Raw genomic sequence first — 19,688 nt, forward strand, 5'->3', positions numbered from 1 at the left:
GGAGAGGGATGGGGGGGATTAGTGCTGGGGGGGGGGGATATGTGCTGGGAGAGGGATGGGGGGGGGATATGTGCTGGGAGAGGGATGGGGGGGATTAGGTCGGGGGGGGGGTATGTGCTGGGAGAGGGATGGAGGGGATTAGTGCTGGGGGGGGCATGTGCTTGGAGAGGGATGGGGGGGGGCATGTGCTGGGAGAGGGATGGGGGGGGATTAGTGCTGGGGGGGGCATGTGTTTGGAGAGGGATGGGGGGGGATTAGTGCTGGGGGGGATATGTGCTGGGAGAGGGATGGGGGGGATTATTACTCGGGGGGGTTATGCGCTGGGAGAGGGATGGATGGGATTAGTGCTAGGAGGGGGGGGAAGAGATTTGAAGGGGGGGGGGTTTGTGCTAGGAGGAGGGATCTGGAGGTGGGGAGAGGATTTATGCTCAGAGGGGAAATTTGAGGGGTACAGTATTTGTACTGGGGGGGGGGATTTAGAAAGGAGAGGATTTGCGCTAAGAGGGTGCCCCCCACCCTGGCGGGGGCACAGATTTGTGCTGAGTTTGTGATTTCAGTGGTGGGGGGATTTGTACTAGGAGAGGGGAATCTTTGACACATAATGCCCATACATTTGGGGGGGGGTGGCATCTTGGCCCTGGACACTGGATGACCTTGTCCCGGCACTGGGTGTGACTCCAGACCACGGCCGGCCACCACTCTCAGATGTCTCCCGTTTGGCCTCCAGAAAATGTTAATAAAACGAAGAAAAATGACGGAATTATTTAGACGAATTTCCAGCATCGAGAATCCGGAGTTTCGGAATTAGAACACGAATCTACGCCAAGTCCCGGAACCTTCTGTATCGGTTTCTTCGGAGGTCTCCCGGAACCTTTTGTATCGGCTGGTTCGGAGGTCTCCCGCAACCTTTTGTATCGGCTGGTTCGGAGGTCTCCCGGAACCTTTTGTATCGGCTGGTTCGGAGGTCTCCCGGAACCTTTTGTATCGGCTGGTTCGGAGGTCTCCCGGAACCTTTTGTATCGGCTGGTTCGGAGGTCTCCCGGAACCTTTTGTATCGGCTGGTTCCGATGTCCCCTGACTGCAGGTTAAGGCACTAGTGGTTAAGGCTAAGAGACTGTCCAACAAAAGGGACCGGGGACGGTTCTCATGAGACAAGGGGAGGAGCTTCACAAAGAGCAGTCCAATCACCAACCATGTAACATGTGATGGCCGGTGACCAGTGAAACGTTCATGAGCAGAGGTGAGGGACAGTGCAAAACACATGTATGAGTGGTAGACCCAACGTCCTATCTTCTCCAACCACCAGCAGTAGCCTGATGGCCTGTAAACAACACGCGTGTTCTAAGGTATCACACATACAACCAATCTTGGGGAACGGGACCTTTTACCAAGATTTGCCGCTTGTTGCAGGTCAAGGCACGGGAAGGTTTAGGTCTTTCTTTTGTTGACATGGAATTTGGTAGACATCTCAAGGCTTACAAGATGACCATTTGGGCGGCCATTGACTGGACATGGACCATGAGTCCATGAAGAGGTTTACGAGGGAGGTGGGTCGTTGCAAAAACAGTGTGAAGCTCAGTGCTGCTTGTGGTCATGGTGATGGACATGCGTGTAGAAGACTTCATACTGGTTTCCAGTATCTTCATGGATCCAGTAATGAGAACTATTCGTTCTCATTTTTTCCATGGTCGTTGTGGTTGGATCTGTGTTCATGATCATTGTCATCATACTTGTTATAGTGGGATCGATGTTTGTGGTCATCAGACTTGCCCTTGTAGGGTTTCTGTCTGTGGTCATCATGCCTGCGGTCACCCTCCTTCCATGGCTTATGTTCGTGGCGGTGGCCTTCACCATCCTTCCATGACTTTTGTTTATGATGGTCATCATCACCTTTCTTCCATGGTTTGTGTTCATGGTGGTCACCCTCACCTTGTTTCCATGACTTGTGTTTATGGTGGTCACCCTCACCTTCCTTCCGTGGTTTCTGCTTATGGTGGCCACCCTCACCTTCCTTCCAAGGTTTCTGTTCATGGTGGTCACCCTCCTTCCATGGTTTCTGCTTATGGTGGCCACCCTCACCTTCCTTCCGTGGTTTCTGCTTATGGTGGCCACCCTCACCTTCCTTCCAAGGTTTCTGTTCATGGTGGTCACCCTCTCCTTGCTTCCAAGGTTTCTGTTCATGCTGGTCACCCTCTCCTTTCTTCCATGGCTTGTGTTCCTGGTGGTCACCCTCACCTTGTTTCCATGACTTGTGTTTATGGTGGTCACCCTTACCTTGTTTCGATGGTGTGTGCTCATTGTGGTGACTTTCACCATCCTTCCAAGGCTTGTGTTCATGGTGGTGACCCTCACCCTGCTTCCAAGGCTTGTGTTCATGGTGGTGACCCTCACCCTGCTTCCATGGCTTGTGTTCATGGTGGTGACCCCCACCTTGCTTCCAATGCTTGTGTTCATGGTGGTGACCCTCACCCTCCTTCCGTGGCTTGTGTTCATGGTGGTGACCCTCACCCTGCTTCGATGGCTTGTGTTCATGGTGGTGACCCTCATCCTGATTCGATGGCTTGTGTTCATGGTGGTGACCCCCACCTTGCTTCCAAGGCTTGTGTTCATGGTGGTGACCCTCACCCTCCTTCTGTGGCTTGTGTTCATGGTGGTGACCCTCACCCTGCTTGCAAGGCTTGTGTTCATGGTAATGACCCTCACCCTGCTTCCATGGTTTGTGTTCATGGTGGTGACCCCCACCCTGCTTCCAAAGCTTGTGTTCATGGTGGTGACCCTCACCCTCCTTCCGTGGCTTGTGTTCATGGTGGTGACCCTCACCCTCCTTCCGTGGCTTGTGTTCATGGTGGTGACCCTCACCCTCCTTCTGTGGCTTGTGTTCATGGTGGTGACCCTCACCCTCCTTCTGTGGCTTGGATTCATAGTGATGGCGCTCATGTTTGTCAAGCTGTGGCTGAGACGACCGATAATACACATTAATGGCGTCTTTCTCCCGTTTTTTCCAGTACGGCTTATGTTCATGGTGAAATGGTTGTTCCGTGTCTTCACCGAGCTCCACAAAAGATGGGTTGTATTTGGGCTTGGGTTCACGTCTCTCCTTTCCATGTGGTTGTTGACGGTCTTCGGTATCAAGCCTCTTCTTGTGATAGTCGTGTCCCTGTCGGAGTTTGTTTTCCTGGGGTCGCTCTATGAAACGTCCACCATCCTCTCTTCCATCATGGTGGTCTTCATGGTAGGATCTGTAGCCGTTGTTGGGTTTCGTATAATGCCACCCTTTCTGCTCATGAAGGAAATCTCTGGTCTGGTTGAAGTAACGTCCTGATGTCTCATGATGGCTCTTCTGATGGGATTCTGAATCTTTGTCGTACTTTTTATGGTTCTTCCATCCGTGGTCATTTTTGTCTTCGTCATAATCGTGGCTTGGAGAGTCGTGCTTGTGGCCCTCATCCTTCTTGGATTTCTCCTTGTAGGGTTTGTAGTTCGGATTGTCTGCATCTACTCTGAAGTCTTTCTTGTTTGTAGGTTTCGGGTTCGTTTGGTTGAGGTCAGATTCGGAAGTCTCCTCCAGTTTTCCGGGATTGTATTGGCGGTCGGATTTGTAGCTCTTTCGGTGGCCGTGTTTCTTTTCGGATCTAGAAAAGGAAATCATGGAGACCTGCACATGTTATTAGAGGAAGCGCTACCAGTCAGACAGACAAAGAACTGCCGTAAAATCATGAATGACACCTGGATGGAAGCTGTGAACTCCCACAACACGGACTGGTTCTGAAATCCTAGAGCTGGAACCATTCAGCTACGTGGTGGAAGGTGTCACTGGTCTAATGTAGCCCTGGGGTTGGGGAACAGTAGATTGTGTGTGTAGTAATGACGGGGCGCTATTCCTCCCACTGACACCAATGATGGGGCGCTATTCCTCCCACTGACACCAATGATGGGGCGCCATTCCTCCCACTGACACCAATGACGGGGCGCCATTCCTCCCACTGACACCAATGACGGGGCGCCATTCCTCCCACTGACACCAATGACGGGGCGCCATTCCTCCCACTGACACCAATGACGGGGCGCCATTCCTCCCACTGACACCAATGACGGGGCGCTATTCCTCCCACTGACACCAATGACGGGGTGCTATTCCTCCCACTGACACCAATGATGGGGCACCATTCCTCCCACTGATACCAATGATGGGGCGCTATTCCTACCACTGACACCATTGCTGGGGCACTATTTCTCCTACTGACACCAATGATGGGGCATTATTCCTTCCACTGACACCAATGATGGGGCACTATTCCTCCCACTGACACCAATGATGGAACACTATTCCTCCCACTGACACCAATGATGGGGCACTATTCCTCCCACTGACACCAATGATGGGGCACTATTCCTCCCACTGATATCAATGATGGGGCACTATTCCTCCCACTGACACCAATGATGGGGCACTATTCCTCCCACTGATATCAATGATGGAACACTATTCCTCCCACTGACACCAATGATGGGGCACTATTCCTCCTACTGACACCAATGATGTGGCACTATTCCTCCTACTGACACCAATGATGTGGCACTATTCCTACCATTGACACCATTGCTGGGGCACCATTTCTCCTACTGACACCAATGATGAGACACTATTTCTCCCACTGACACCACTGAAGGGGCACTATTCCTCCCACTGACACCAATGACGGGGCGCTTTTCCTCCCAATGACACCAATGACGGGGCGCTCTTCCTCCTACTGACACCAATGATGGAACACTATTCCTCCCACTGACACCAATGATGGGGCACTATTCCTCCCACTGACACCAATGATGGGGCACTATTCCTCCCACTGACACCAATGACGGGGCGCTCTTCCTCCTACTGACAACAATGATGGAACACTATTCCTCCCACTGACACCAATGATGGGGCACTATTCCTCCCACTGACACCAATGATGGGGCACTATTCCCCCCCACTGACACCAATGATGGGACACTATTCCTCCCACTGACACCAATGATGGGGCACCATTCCTCCCACTGACACCAATGATGGGGCACCATTCCTCCCATGGACACCAATGATGGGGCACTATTCCTCCCACTGACACCACTGAAGGGGCACCATTCCTCCCACTGACACCAATGATGGGGCACTATTCCTCCCATTGACACCAATGATGGGGCACTATTCCCCCCACTGACACCACTGAAGGGGCACCATTCCTCCCACTGACACCAATGATGGGGCACTATTCCTCCCATTGACACCAATGATGGGGCACTATTCCTCCCACTGACACCAATGACGGGGCGCTTTTCCTCCCAATGACACCAATGACGGGGCACTATTCCTCCCACTGACACCAATGATGGGGCACTATTCCTCCCACTGACACCACTGAAGGGGCACTATTCCTCCCACTGACACCAATGATGGGGCACTATTCCTCCCACTGACACCAATGATGGGGCACTATTTCTCCTACTGACAGCAATGATGAGACAGTATTCCTCCCACTGACACCAATGATTGGGCACCTTTCCTCCCTCTGACACCAATGATGGGGCACTATTCCTCCCACTGACACCAATGATGGGGCACTATTCCTCCCTCTGACACCAATGATGGGGCACTATTCCTCCCACTGACACCAATGATGGGGCACTATTCCTCCCACTGACACCACTGAAGGGGCACTATTCCTCCCACTGACACCAATGATGGGGCACTATTCCTCCCACTGACACCAATGATGGGGCACTATTTCTCCTACTGACAGCAATGATGAGACAGTATTCCTCCCACTGACACCAATGATTGGGCACCTTTCCTCCCACTGACACCAATGATGGGGCACTATTCCTCCCACTGACACCAATGATTGGGCACTATTCCTCCCACTGGCACCAATGATGGGGCTCCATTCCTCCCACTGACACCAATGATGAGGCACTATTCCTCCCACTGACACCAATGATGGGGCTCCATTCCTCCCACTGACACCAATGATTGGGCACTATTCCTCCCACTGGCACCAATGATGGGGCACTATTCCTCCCACTGGCACCAATGATGGGGCACTATTCCTCCCACTGACACCAATGATTGGGCACTATTCCTCCCACTGACACCAATGATGGGGCACTATTCCTCCCACTGACACCAATGATGGGGCACTATTCCTCCCACTGATACCAATGATGGGGCACTATTCCTTCCACTGACACCAATGATGGGACACTATTCCTCCCACTGACACCAATGATGGGGCACTATTCCTCCCACTGACACCAATGATAGGGCACTATTCCTCCCACTGACACCAATGATGGGGCACTATTCCTCCCACTGATACAAATGATGGATCACTATTCCTCCCACTGATACCAATGATAAGGCACTATTCCTCCCACTGACACCAATGATGGGGCACTATTCCTCCCACTGACACCAATGATGGGGCATTATTCCTCCCATTGACACCAATGATGGGGCAATATTCCTCCCACTGACACCAATGATGGGGCACTATTCCTCCCATTGACACCAATGATGGGGCACTATTCCTCCCACTGACACCAATGATGGGACACTATTCCTCCCACTGATACCAATGATGGGGCACTATTCCTCCCATTGACACCAATGATGGGGCACTATTCCTCCCACTGACACCAATGATGGGGCACTATTCCTCCCACTGACACCAATGATGGGGCACTATTCCTCCCACTGACACCAATGATGGGGCACTATTTCTCCCACTGATACCAATGATGGGGCACTATTCCTCCCATTGACACCAATGATGGGGCACTATTCCTCCCACTGACACCAATGATGGGGCACTATTCCTCCCACTGATACCAATGATGGGGCACTATTCCTCCCACTGACACCAATGATGGGGCACTATTCCTCCCACTGATACAAATGATGGATCACTATTCCTCCCACTGATACAAATGATGGATCACTATTCCTACCATTGACACCATTGATGCTTGGCTCTTCCAAGCGTGATAGCATGATGGGTTGCGTTAGGTGATTGGATAACCAAGGTTACCCAAAAAAAACCCTACCAAGCCAACATTTCAATAGGGACCTTATTGACTGGGGACTATCTGCCTATCAATAATCTGGAAGACAAATGACTCCAGGAAACTGGATTGACGTAAACCCCGAAGGTCGTGTCAAAGAAGGAGCTTGGAAGCCTTCTACATGTATAAATGCATCTACAGCTCACTGGAACCAAGGAAGGGCGGAGTATGAGGACACGCACCAACGTCCAATAAGGAGCCACTCACCTTTTCTTAATGGCGGCGTCTCCAAAGAAGTTGGTGTAGACAAATCTCTCAAAATCATCCACGAGATCGTCATTCCCGGTCTCCTTCCTTGCCAAGTCTTCCAGGAAGTCTTCCACATCATCCACAAAGTCCTTAAAGCGGATTTTATGATGGGTGAAATAAGGCCCCTCGAAGAAGCCATCAAGGAGAGGTATCAGCCCGGGCAGGTGCTTGGAGAGATCCGTCTTGGTCAGGTAGTTCTGAAGGATCTCTTCGAACTGCTTCCTCTGAACTGGTTTCAGGTCTACGTTGAAAAGGTCAACGCCATCTTTACGGGCGCAGTCTTCCAGGCCGGAGCATCCTTCTGGAACTCGGTACTGATGGTCGGAGAGCTTCTTCCAGAACTTGTTATGGTCGTGGTGTCGGTGGTCTTTGCCATGGGCTTTGTCTCCGTGTTCCCGTCTCTTGTCTTCTCCATGTTTGTGGGCTTCTGAAAATTCTCTCTGGCCCTTGCGAGGATGGAAACCATCTGCTGCTTCTCCGTGGTGATGGCGAGAGTGTTTGTCCTTCCAGGTTCTCTCGCCGTCAGGATGGTGAGAAGAGTCTTTCCAACGGTTCTCTTTGCCTTTGTCCTTCCAGTTGTCAGACTCGTGTGGATGACGCTCTTTATCTTCAGTCCCAGTTTTCTCTCCCTCCCAGTGCCGATGCCTCTTTTCCCTCCAGTGCTGCTTATCGTCATACTTCTTACCCTTCCATTCTTCATGCTGGGATTCCGGCTGTCCATCTTCCACCCATCTTTTTCCATGTTCTTTGCCATGTTTGAAGTGAGGCTTCCTGAACTGTTCCCCCGGTGTGGCCGAATCTGAACCTTTGCCCCACTTATCTCCTTTCTTCCACTCTTTACGACCATGGGGTTTCTTCTCTTCCCCAACCAGCTCTTTCCTTTTCTGCGCATGCTCCACATACTTCTTGTCCCACGTCTCAGACCTCTGAGCCTCCATCGCCAACCTGCTGCTCATCTCCGAGATCCTTCCTTTTAAACCTTTCGCATCCTGCCCCTCGGTGGTATTGGACGTCATGCCCTCTAGATCCTGTCTGAGGGAGACCACCAACGACCGCTGTTTGTCCAACTCCTGACGAAGCATCTGAGATTCCGCCACCAGAGTCTCCTTCTGAGTCAGGAAACCCTCGATCTGGCTCTTGGTGGCCTCCAGGTCTGCTTTCAGCTGGGTGTTCTCCGAGGTCAAGACCTCCTTATCTGCACTATCGGTCTCCAAGGTCTCCAGTTTCTCCTGTAGGTTCTGCAGTTCCTCCTTGGCGAAGAGATGCCCGGTCTCTTCTCGGAGAAGAGCCTCTTTCAGCCGGACGTTCTCTTCCGTCACTCCAAATGGTTGTGACTCTGGAGTGACACCGTCTCCGCCTTGGACCAACGCTTCCAGTTCCTCTTTCTGAGCCTGTAATAAATAGATATATGTTAACCGCTTGATGGAACCTTCATAATTTGGTGTCATAAAAAAATTTGGGAGTTGATGTGTCCTGCTGACTCGCCAACATATACAGTTACGCTCAAAAGTTTGCCTCCCCCGGCAGAAATGGTGAAATTTCGGGATTGGTGATGGAAATCTGCCAAAAACTTGTCTTTTATGGAAGGATAGTGATCATGTGACGCCATTTATTATCACATCGTTGTTTGGCTCCTTTTTAAATCCTAATGAAATCCCCCAAATGGCCCGGATCAGAAGTCTCCCACCCTGGATCAGAAGTCTCCACCCCCTAGAATGTTTCGTCCTTGGTACAGACGCACAAGGTGACGCAAACAGGTTACCATGACAACTAAAAGCTCAATTTTCCACATCTGTGGCTTTTTAAATTGCTATTAAGCGTCCGTGTATAAATAGTGAGTTTGTCCGCTCTCACGTGGAGGCACTGAGCAGGCTGGATACTGAGCCATGGGGAGCAGAAAAGAACTGTCAAAAGACCTGCGTAACAAGGTAATGGAACTTTATAAAGAGGGAAAAGGTTCTAAAAAGCTATCCAAAGCCTTGACTAGGCCAGTCAGTGCTGTTCAGTCACCTATTAAGAAGTGGAAAATTCGGGGATCTCTTCTGATACCAAGCCGAGGTCAGTAGACCAAGAAAGATGGCAGCCACAACTGACAGAGGAATTCTTCGGGATACAAAGAAAACCCCCCACAGGTAACCTCAGGAGAAAACCCACAGGTAAGCTCAGGCTGCTCTGGAAAAAGACGGTGTGGTTGTTCCAAGGAGAACAATACGATAATACTTGAACAAATATGAGCTGCCTGGTGGAGTTGCCAGAAAACAGCCTTTACTGCGCCAATGCCACAAGAAATCAAGAAAAACAGAAAATAAGCGAGCGCTTGAGATAGATATAATGAGCAGCGGCTGTACACCAAAAAGGCACCGTATCAAACCTTCAGGGACATAAATATAAAAAGGGGGGTGCAGCGCTACATATCTTAGCAAAATGATAAATCAAACACAGATAATAAACAATAAAACAGTGACTATGTGTTAATAAGGCCACTGAATGGTGGCTATGAAGTGAGGGAAGTGAAACAGTCCAATGGAGGAGTGCTCTTAAGATCCAGGATGATCCTCAGACGTCCAATATTAGGAACCGTCAGGTGATAAAAAATGTAAAGACTGCGCACTCACCAGATACGCAATCTTTATGCGCATTTGTGTATAATATCACCGGACCTCCTGTGTCATCATCCTGGTCTGGTCAAATCTGGTCAGCATATCCTCCCTTGCCTGGTACCCGGATAGATGCAGCTATTCCATGGATCTGGCTGGCTCCCACCAGAACTCAAATAAACAGAAAAGGCCACATAGTGTGATATCCTCAGGTATCTTTATTGTAGGCAAAGGATAGCAGGAAAACCAACATGTAAAATATTACTGACCCAGATGCAAATCAAAGATGGCCGCCGGGGCCCCTCGTGGTGCCGGCGGTGAAGCGTCCAACCTGCTGTAGCTCTCCCTGACGCGTTTCGAGCGAAGGCTCGTACTCATAGGGGTGCAGCTTACAGTGGTGGACGCAAATGACAAATTTAAATACGAGCGATGGCGCATGCGCAGTACGCCGTGCGCCATCTTTCCTATGCTGGATGTCCGCGCGACGGGCGCCATTTTATTGTAGCCCAACCCGATGGCGCATGCGCAAACGCCCTGTCGTCGGGTACGCAGAGACAACCAGCAGAAACGAATGCTATGAGCACCAGGGATGACTCAATCATATGCTATAAGCGCCAGAGATGATCCAATCAATAATTTGACGCTATAGATCACCTATGTGGAAACCAACCAAGATAATATAATTATGGGCAAGAACAAAGATGGATCTTAATAAACAGATCCAAATTCATGTTATATAGCCCGTGTTTATCACAGCAACAGTAATGCAAATATATAGATACTCCGTATGAAAAACTATATTCACATAAAATGAATTAAAAAATTATTAAGTTAAAAAATTATATTCATGTGAGAACCTGGTGGTCATACATATGTAAACGTTGGCAAAAAAGTCTGCCAAACATAAGTACCCATATATATAAAGTTATACCTGAATACTAAAAAGCCAAAAATACATAAATCCACAGTATATATAATCAATACAAATATAAAATAATACATACATCTGTAGACCCATCGGTCATTAGTGCATGTAGAAAGTTAGAATAATAAAACATTAAATATTAAAATTACCTGAATAACAAAAATATATCATCAGAATAACAGAGGAATAAAATCATATAATATTAAGTGAAATACACACTAGGATCAATGGCAAGAATGCATATGTGTATATAGAAAGATATCTAGATAGTCCCAATCAGCTGTTATCAATGAAACTATTGATATCCAGTTCTATATTAAGTCCATTGGGGCGCATACAGTCCATCTGGAATATCCATTTCGTTTCCATTTGCGAGACTGCTCTTTTCTTATTTATGCCTCTCCAATGGGCTCGCACTGTGTCAATACCCACAAACTGCAATGAAGATGGGTCCCTGTTATGATGGGTCCTGTAGTGTAATGATAAAGAATGGTCTTTAAAGCCCTTTTTTATGTTGTTAACGTGTTCACGAAGTCTATCCCTAAGTCTTCTAATGGTGCGCCCAACGTACTGTTTTTTGCACGGACATTGCAAAAGATACACGACATTTTTGCTGTAGCATGATATAAAGTTTTTAATTTTAAATGTCCTGCCAGTACTAGTTGATAGAAAATTGTCGACCCTCTTTTTCCTTTTGCCATTACAGGTGCATATAATACACTTGTTGCATGGGAAGAAACCAGTAATATTTTTCAAAAAGGAAGTGTTCCTAGGAGGGTCGATAATATTTGGGGCTATAAGATTTCTCAGAGATTGTGCTCTTCTATAAGTAATCTCAGGTCTGTCAGGAAGAATATTAGTTAGCACTGGATCCGCCTTCAAAATCTTCCAGTTCTGATTAATGATTCTAGAAATCGTCCTGTATTGTCTAGAAAAAGTAGTAACAAAGGGGCAGATTTTTTGTGACTTTTGTGAGGTATTGTTAGCAAGCAGAGAATCTCTATCCATATTTCCTATCTCATGCATAGTGCGAGTAAGACATATCTCATCGTATCCCTTTTCCAAGAATCTGATTTTTAATATAGATGCCTGTGACAAAAAGGTATCAACAGAGGTACAGTTTCTTCTCAGCCTTAAGAATTGCCCTTTCGGTATGTTTGAAAGCCATAGTGGATGATGGCAACTGCTAATGGGAATGTATCCGTTCCGATCTGTTCCTTTTTATCGACCCTCCTAGGAACACTTCCTTTTTGAAAAATATTACTGGTTTCTTCCCATGCAACAAGTGTATTATATGCACCTGTAATGGCAAAAGGAAAAAGAGGGTCGACAATTTTCTATCAACTAGTACTGGCAGGACATTTAAAATTAAAAACTTTATATCATGCTACAGCAAAAATGTCGTGTATCTTTTGCAATGTCCGTGCAAAAAACAGTACGTTGGGCGCACCATTAGAAGACTTAGGGATAGACTTCGTGAACACGTTAACAACATAAAAAAGGGCTTTAAAGACCATTCTTTATCATTACACTACAGGACCCATCATAACAGGGACCCATCTTCATTGCAGTTTGTGGGTATTGACACAGTGCGAGCCCATTGGAGAGGCATAAATAAGAAAAGAGCAGTCTCGCAAATGGAAACGAAATGGATATTCCAGATGGACTGTATGCGCCCCAATGGACTTAATATAGAACTGGATATCAATAGTTTCATTGATAACAGCTGATTGGGACTATCTAGATATCTTTCTATATACACATATGCATTCTTGCCATTGATCCTAGTGTGTATTTCACTTAATATTATATGATTTTATTCCTCTGTTATTCTGATGATATATTTTTGTTATTCAGGTAATTTTAATATTTAATGTTTTATTATTCTAACTTTCTACATGCACTAATGACCGATGGGTCTACAGATGTATGTATTATTTTATATTTGTATTGATTATATATACTGTGGATTTATGTATTTTTGGCTTTTTAGTATTCAGGTATAACTTTATATATATGGGTACTTATGTTTGGCAGACTTTTTTGCCAACGTTTACATATGTATGACCACCAGGTTCTCACATGAATATAATTTTTTAACTTAATAATTTTTTTATTCATTTTATGTGAATATAGTTTTTCATACGGAGTATCTATATATTTGCATTACTGTTGCTGTGATAAACACGGGCTATATAACATGAATTTGGATCTGTTTATTAAGATCCATCTTTGTTCTTGCCCATAATTATATTATCTTGGTTGGTTTCCACATAGGTGATCTATAGCGTCAAATTATTGATTGGATCATCTCTGGCGCTTATAGCATATGATTGAGTCATCCCTGGTGCTCATAGCATTCGTTTCTGCTGGTTGTCTCTGCGTACCCGACGACAGGGCGTTTGCGCATGCGCCATCGGGTTGGGCTACAATAAAATGGCGCCCGTCGCGCGGACATCCAGCATAGGAAAGATGGCGCACGGCGTACTGCGCATGCGCCATCGCTCGTATTTAAATTTGTCATTTGCGTCCACCACTGTAAGCTGCACCCCTATGAGTACGAGCCTTCGCTCGAAACGCGTCAGGGAGAGCTACAGCAGGTTGGACGCTTCACCGCCGGCACCACGAGGGGCCCCGGCGGCCATCTTTGATTTGCATCTGGGTCAGTAATATTTTACATGTTGGTTTTCCTGCTATCCTTTGCCTACAATAAAGATACCTGAGGATATCACACTATGTGGCCTTTTCTGTTTATTTGAGTTCTGGTGGGAGCCAGCCAGATCCATGGAATAGCTGCATCTATCCGGGTACCAGGCAAGGGAGGATATGCTGACCAGATCTGACCAGACCAGGATGATGACACAGGAGGTCCGGTGATATTATACACAAATGCGCATAAAGATTGCGTATCTGGTGAGTGCGCAGTCTTTACATTTTTTATCACCTGACGGTTCCTAATATTGGACGTCTGAGGATCATCCTGGATCTTAAGAGCACTCCTCCATTGGACTGTTTCACTTCCCTCACTTCATAGCCACCATTCAGTGGCCTTATTAACACATAGTCAGTGTTTTATTGTTTATTATCTGTGTTTGATTTATCATTTTGCTAAGATATGTAGCGCTGCACCCCCCTTTTTATATTTAATGCCACAAGAAAGCCTGGCTACAATATGGCCGACAACACCTTGACACGTCTCACAGCTTCTGGCACACTGTACTCTAGAGTGACGAGACCAAGATAGAGCTTTATGGAAGCAACCATGAGCGCTATGTTTGGAGAGGAGTCAACAAGGCCTATAGAGACAAGAACACCATCCCCACTGTGAAGCATGGTGGTGGCTCACTGATATCTTGGGGGGTGGGTGCCCAACAACACGTTGACACGTCTCACAGCTTCTGGCACACTGTACTCTGGAGTGACGAGACCAAGATAGAGCTTTATGGTCGCAACCTTGAGCGATATGTTTGGAGAGGGGTCAACAAGAACTATAGAGACAAGAACACAATCCCCACTGTGAAGCATGGTGGCGGCTCACTGGTGTTTTGGTTGTGCGTGAGCTCTAAAGGCATGGGGAATCTTGTGAAAATTGATGACAAGAGGAATGCAGCGTGATATCAGAAAATACTGGCAGACAATTTGCAGGAAAGCTATGCATGGGACGCTTTTGGACCTTCCAGCAGGACAATGAGCCTCAGCACAAGGCCAAGCTGACCCTCCAGTGGTTCCAGCAGAAAAAGGTGAAGGTTCCGGAGTGGCCATCACAGTCTCCTGACCTTCATATCATTGAGCCGCTCTGGGGGGGAATCTCAGGTGTGGGAATCATGGAAGACCACCAAAGGCTTTTGGGGGGATCTCAGGTGTGGGGTTCATGGAAGACCACCAAAAGACTTTGCATGACCTGGAGGCATTTTGCCGAGATGAATGGGCGGCTCTACCACCGGCAGGAATTCGGGGGCCTCATAGACAACTATTACAGAAGACGGCACGCTGTCATTGATGCTGAAGGGGGCGACACAAGGGATGAAGAGGGGGTGCAGACTTTTGAGCAGAGGGAATATCATTGGTTGACTTGTTGCCGTGTTCTGTTTTCTGATTGGCCCATTCTGGGATCACCTCCAGATACAGAATATGAATCCCATAAGAAATGCAAGAAATGGGTTTTGCCGGTTCACTCCTAGTCCATCCTGTATATTCCCGATTCTCCAAGGTGGGGGGGGGGGGGGACTTTTCACCCCAACTGTATATACAACCCATGAACCAAACCACATTATAACGCCATAACAGGAGTCCATTCTCTGCAGTCAGCCAATCACGTTCACACCACTACCTTGGGGGTCTCCAACAGACGGCTGGAAGTACCTGGAGTTTGGCCTGAATGTGGCGGATCTCTTGGTTTTCCTTGGCAACTTTATCCAGAAGGTCGTTCATAACCTGAAGGCTGTTTGGATCTCCGGTGAACTGGTCGGCATGTTGATGAAGCCACTCCTGGAGGGAAGAAAGGAAGGACAACGTGTGATCCGAATACAGAACGAGGGACAGACGGACGGACAATGTGAGAGGAACAGAATGATGGACCATTTTATCACACAGGATCCTGCCAGCGAATGGGAAGACCTGACACCTCCCCCCCTTCTGCCACCAGAATTGAACCCCTAAAATCCTCCCTCCAACTTCCCCTCCAGTCTTGCACAGGTGTACCGGCTCCTCCTCCTTCAATCTTGCACAGGTGTACAGGCCCCTCCCCTCAGTCTTGCACAGGTGTACCGGCTTCATCCCTTCAGTCTTGCACAGGTGTAACAGCTCCTCCCCTTCAGTCTTGCACAGGTGTACTGGCTCCTCCCCTTCAGTCTTGCACAGGTATACCAGCTCCTCCCCTTCAGCCTTACACAGGTGTACCGGCTCCTCCTCTCCAGTCTTGCACAGGTGTACCGACTCCTCCCCTTCAGCCTTGCACAGGTGTACCGGCTCCTCCCCTTCAGCCTTGCACAGGTGTACCGGCTCCTCCTCTTCAGCCTTGCACAGGTGTACCGGCTCCTCCTCTCCAGTCTTGCACAGGTGTACCGGCTCCTCCCCTTCAGCCTTGCACAGGTGTACCGGCTCCTCCTCTCCAGTCTTGCACAGGTGTACCGGCTCCTCCCCTTCAGCCTTACACAGGTGTACCGGCTCCTCCCCTTCAGCCTTGCACAGGTGTAACGGCTCCTCTAGTGCAGTACAAGTTGTGGAGGTACAGGATCCAGAGGAACAAGGACTGGAGGTACAGGGTCTGGCAATATGAGGTCAGGAGGTACAGGATCCAGAGGTACCTACCTCCACCATTTCCTCATAAAAGTGGATCACAGTGAATAAAAAAAAAAATTTAAATCCACAAAACCTTCTACAGTGGAACATCTGTGAGCAGAGCCTGTGACGGAGCACCTACCTGGATGTCGGCGATGGTCTGCGGGTGATCGGCTCCTCCTCTTGCGCTGCGCGGGATCACAGTCTGAGGAAGATCTACACAAGACAAAGGATGCAGAGTGAGGACAATACCATGGGTGTGCTCAGAATACGTCCACCACCCCGGAGAACTACACCGGATGACCTGTCCACCACCAATCCATCACCAGTCCACTACCAGTCCGTCACCAGTCTGCCAACAGTCTGCCACCAATCCGCCACCAGTCCACCACCAATCCATCACCAGTCCGTCACCAATCCACCACCAATCCATCACCAGTCCACCACCAGTCCGCCACCAATCCGCCACCAGTCCACCACCAATCCATCACCAGTCCGTCACCAATCCACCACCAATCCATCACCAGTCCACCACCAGTCCGCCACCAATCCGCCACCAGTCCGCCACCAATCCATCACCAGTCCGTCACCAGTCTGCCAACAGTCCGCCAGCAATCAGTCACCACTCTGCCAACAGTCCGCCACCAGTCCACCACCAATCCATCACCAGTCCGTCACCAATCCGCCACCAATCCGCCACCAGTCCGCCACCAATCCATCACCAGTCCGCCACCAGTCCGCCACCAGTCCGTCACCAATCCGTCACCACTCTGCCACCAATCCGTCACCACTCTGCCACCAATCCGTCACCACTCTGCCAACAGTCCGCCACCAGTCCGCCACCAATCCATCACCAGTCAGCCATCAGTCCGCCACCAATCCATCACCAGTCCGCCACCAATCCACCACCAGTCCGCCACCAATCCATCACCAGTCCGCCACCAGTCCATCACCAGTCCGCCACCAATCCATCACCAGTCCGCCACCAATCCATCACCAGTCCGCCACCAGTCCATCACCAGTCCGCCACCAGTCCATCACCAGTCCGCCACCAGTCCGCCACCAATCCACCACCAGTCCGCCACCAATCCATCACCAGTCCGCCGCCAGTCCGCCACCAGTCCATCACCAGTCCGCCACCAATCCATCACCAGTCCGCCACCAAGTCCGCCACCAATCCGCCACCAATCCGTCACCAATCCGTCACCAATCCGTCACCACTCTGCCAACAGTCCGCCACCAGTCCGCCACCAATCCGCCACCAGTCCACCACCAATCCGTCACCAGTCCGCCACCAATCCGTCACCAGTCCGCCACCAATCCATCACCAGTCCGCCATCAGTCCGCCACCAATCCATCACCAGTCCGCCATCAGTCCATCACCAGTCCGCCACCAGTCCGTCACCAATCTGCCACCAGTCCGCCATCAGTCCGCCACCAATCCATCACCAGTCCGCCACCAATCCATCACCAGTCCATCACCAGTCCGCCATCAGTCCGCCACCAATCCATCACCAGTCCGCCACCAATCCACCACCAGTCCGCCACCAATCCATCACCAGTCCGCCACCAATCCATCACCAGTCCGCCACCAATCCATCACCAGTCCGCCACCAGTCCATCACCAGTCCGCCACCAATCCATCACCAGTCCGCCACCAGTCCGTCACCAGTCCGCCACCAGACCGTCACCAGTCCGCCACCAGTCCGTCACCAGTCCGCCACCAGTCCGCCACCAGTCCATCACCAGTCCGCCACCAGTCCATCACCAGTCCGCCACCAGTCCGCCATCAGTCCGCCACCAATCCATCACCAGTCCGCCACCAATCCGTCACCAGTCCGCCACCAATCCGTCACCAGTCCGCCACCAATCCGTCACCAGTCCGCCACCAATCCATCACCAGTCCGCCACCAATCCATCACCAGTCCGCCACCAATCCATCACCAGTCCGCCACCAATCCATCACCAGTCCGCCACCAGTCCGCCACCAATCCATCACCAGTCCGCCACCAGTCCGCCACCAATCCATCACCACTCTGCCAACAGTCCGCCACCAATCCGCCACCAGTCCACCACCAATCCATCACCAGTCCGCCACCAATCTGTCACCAGTCCGCCACCAATCTGTCACCAGTCCGCCACCAATCCATCACCAGTCCGCCACCAGTCCATCATCAGTCCGCCACCAATCCATCACCAGTCCGCCACCAATCCATCACCAGTCCGCCACCAGTCCGTCACCAGTCCGCCACCAATCTGTCACCAATGCGCCACCAGTCCGCCATCAGTCCGCCACCAATCCATCACCAGTCCATCACCAGTCCATCACCAATCCGCCACCAGTCCACCACCAATCCGTCACCAGTCCGCCACCAATCTGTCACCAGTCCGCCACCAATCCATCACCAGTCCGCCACCAGTCCATCATCAGTCCCGCCACCAATCCATCACCAGTCCGCCACTAATCCATCACCAGTCCGCCACCAGTCCATCACCAGTCCGCCACCAATCCGTCACCAATGCGCCACCAGGTCCGCCACCAGTCCGCCATCAGTCCGCCACCAGTCCATCACCAGTCCGCCACCAGTCCATCACCAGTCCGCCACCAATCCATCACCAGTCCGCCACCAGTCCGCCACCAATCCATCACCAGTCCGCCACCAGTCCATCATCAGTCCGCCACCAATCCATCACCAGTCCGCCACCAATCCATCACCGGTCCGCCACCAATCCATCACCAGTCCGCCACCAATCCATCACCAGTCCGCCACCAGTCCGCCACCAATCCATCACCAGTCCGCCACCAATCCGTCACCAGTCCGCCACAAATCCGTCACCAGTCCGCCACCAATCCGTCACCAGTCCGCCACCAATCCGTCACCAGTCCGCCACCAATCCACCACCACACAGCCTCCACCCCGAAATCAGAGAATTCAGCAGAGCTCCGCCTGGACTGGGCCCGACTCTCCAATGCCTCTCCATAGCCTGACTGATGGTTCCCCCGCTGCAGGGACTGGAGGCCGCGGTGCACATGCCCAGGTCCCGCTCTGCAGAGTTCAGGCCGGGGGCTGGGCAGGGCCGGTCAGTGAAGTCCTCGGAGGTGGAGGGTTATAGGAAGGAAAGAACGATGGAGGACGACTTACCTTCATCTCCTCCCAGGCCGCCTGTTGGGGGAGAGGGAAGATATTAATGACTGCAGATACAGAACACCTCCATGTACTATAGAACACCTCCATATACAGCAAGACCGAGCCGGACCTGAACCCAGAGATCCAACCCACTACAGTAGGGAGGGACAGTATATATGACTGATGGGGGAGGGGAGGTATATATGACCAGAGGTGGGGGGGTGGCAGTATATGGGGGGGAGGGACCGTATATATGACTGATGGGGGAGGGGAGGTATATATGACCAGAGGTGGGGGGTGGCCGCATATGGGGGGGAGGGACCATATATATGACTGATGGGGGAGGGGAGGTATATATGACCAGAGGTGGGGGGTGGCAGCATATGGGGGGGAGGGACCGTATAT

General features: G+C 50.3%; 1 protein-coding gene across 1 annotated transcript; it reads right to left on the reverse strand.

The window, feature by feature from the left end:
- Nucleotides 1–626: 626 nt before the first annotated feature.
- LOC149429031 (uncharacterized) lies at nt 627–19,319 on the reverse strand (the record flags this gene model as incomplete). The annotated part of the gene is made up of 5 exons (XM_089666812.1): nt 627–3,632; nt 7,312–8,744; nt 15,238–15,363; nt 16,298–16,371; nt 19,299–19,319. Coding segments are annotated over 5 exons (3,623 nt in total), but the record flags the coding sequence as incomplete, so codon positions are not given.
- Between the last annotated feature and the right edge of the window lie 369 nt (nt 19,320–19,688).

Source organism: Staurois parvus, unplaced genomic scaffold (genome assembly GCF_062004578.1).
Source record: "Staurois parvus isolate SC_StPar_1 unplaced genomic scaffold, SC_StPar_1.0 ptg002855l, whole genome shotgun sequence".
In the NCBI taxonomy this organism is placed as follows: Eukaryota; Metazoa; Chordata; class Amphibia; order Anura; family Ranidae; genus Staurois; species Staurois parvus.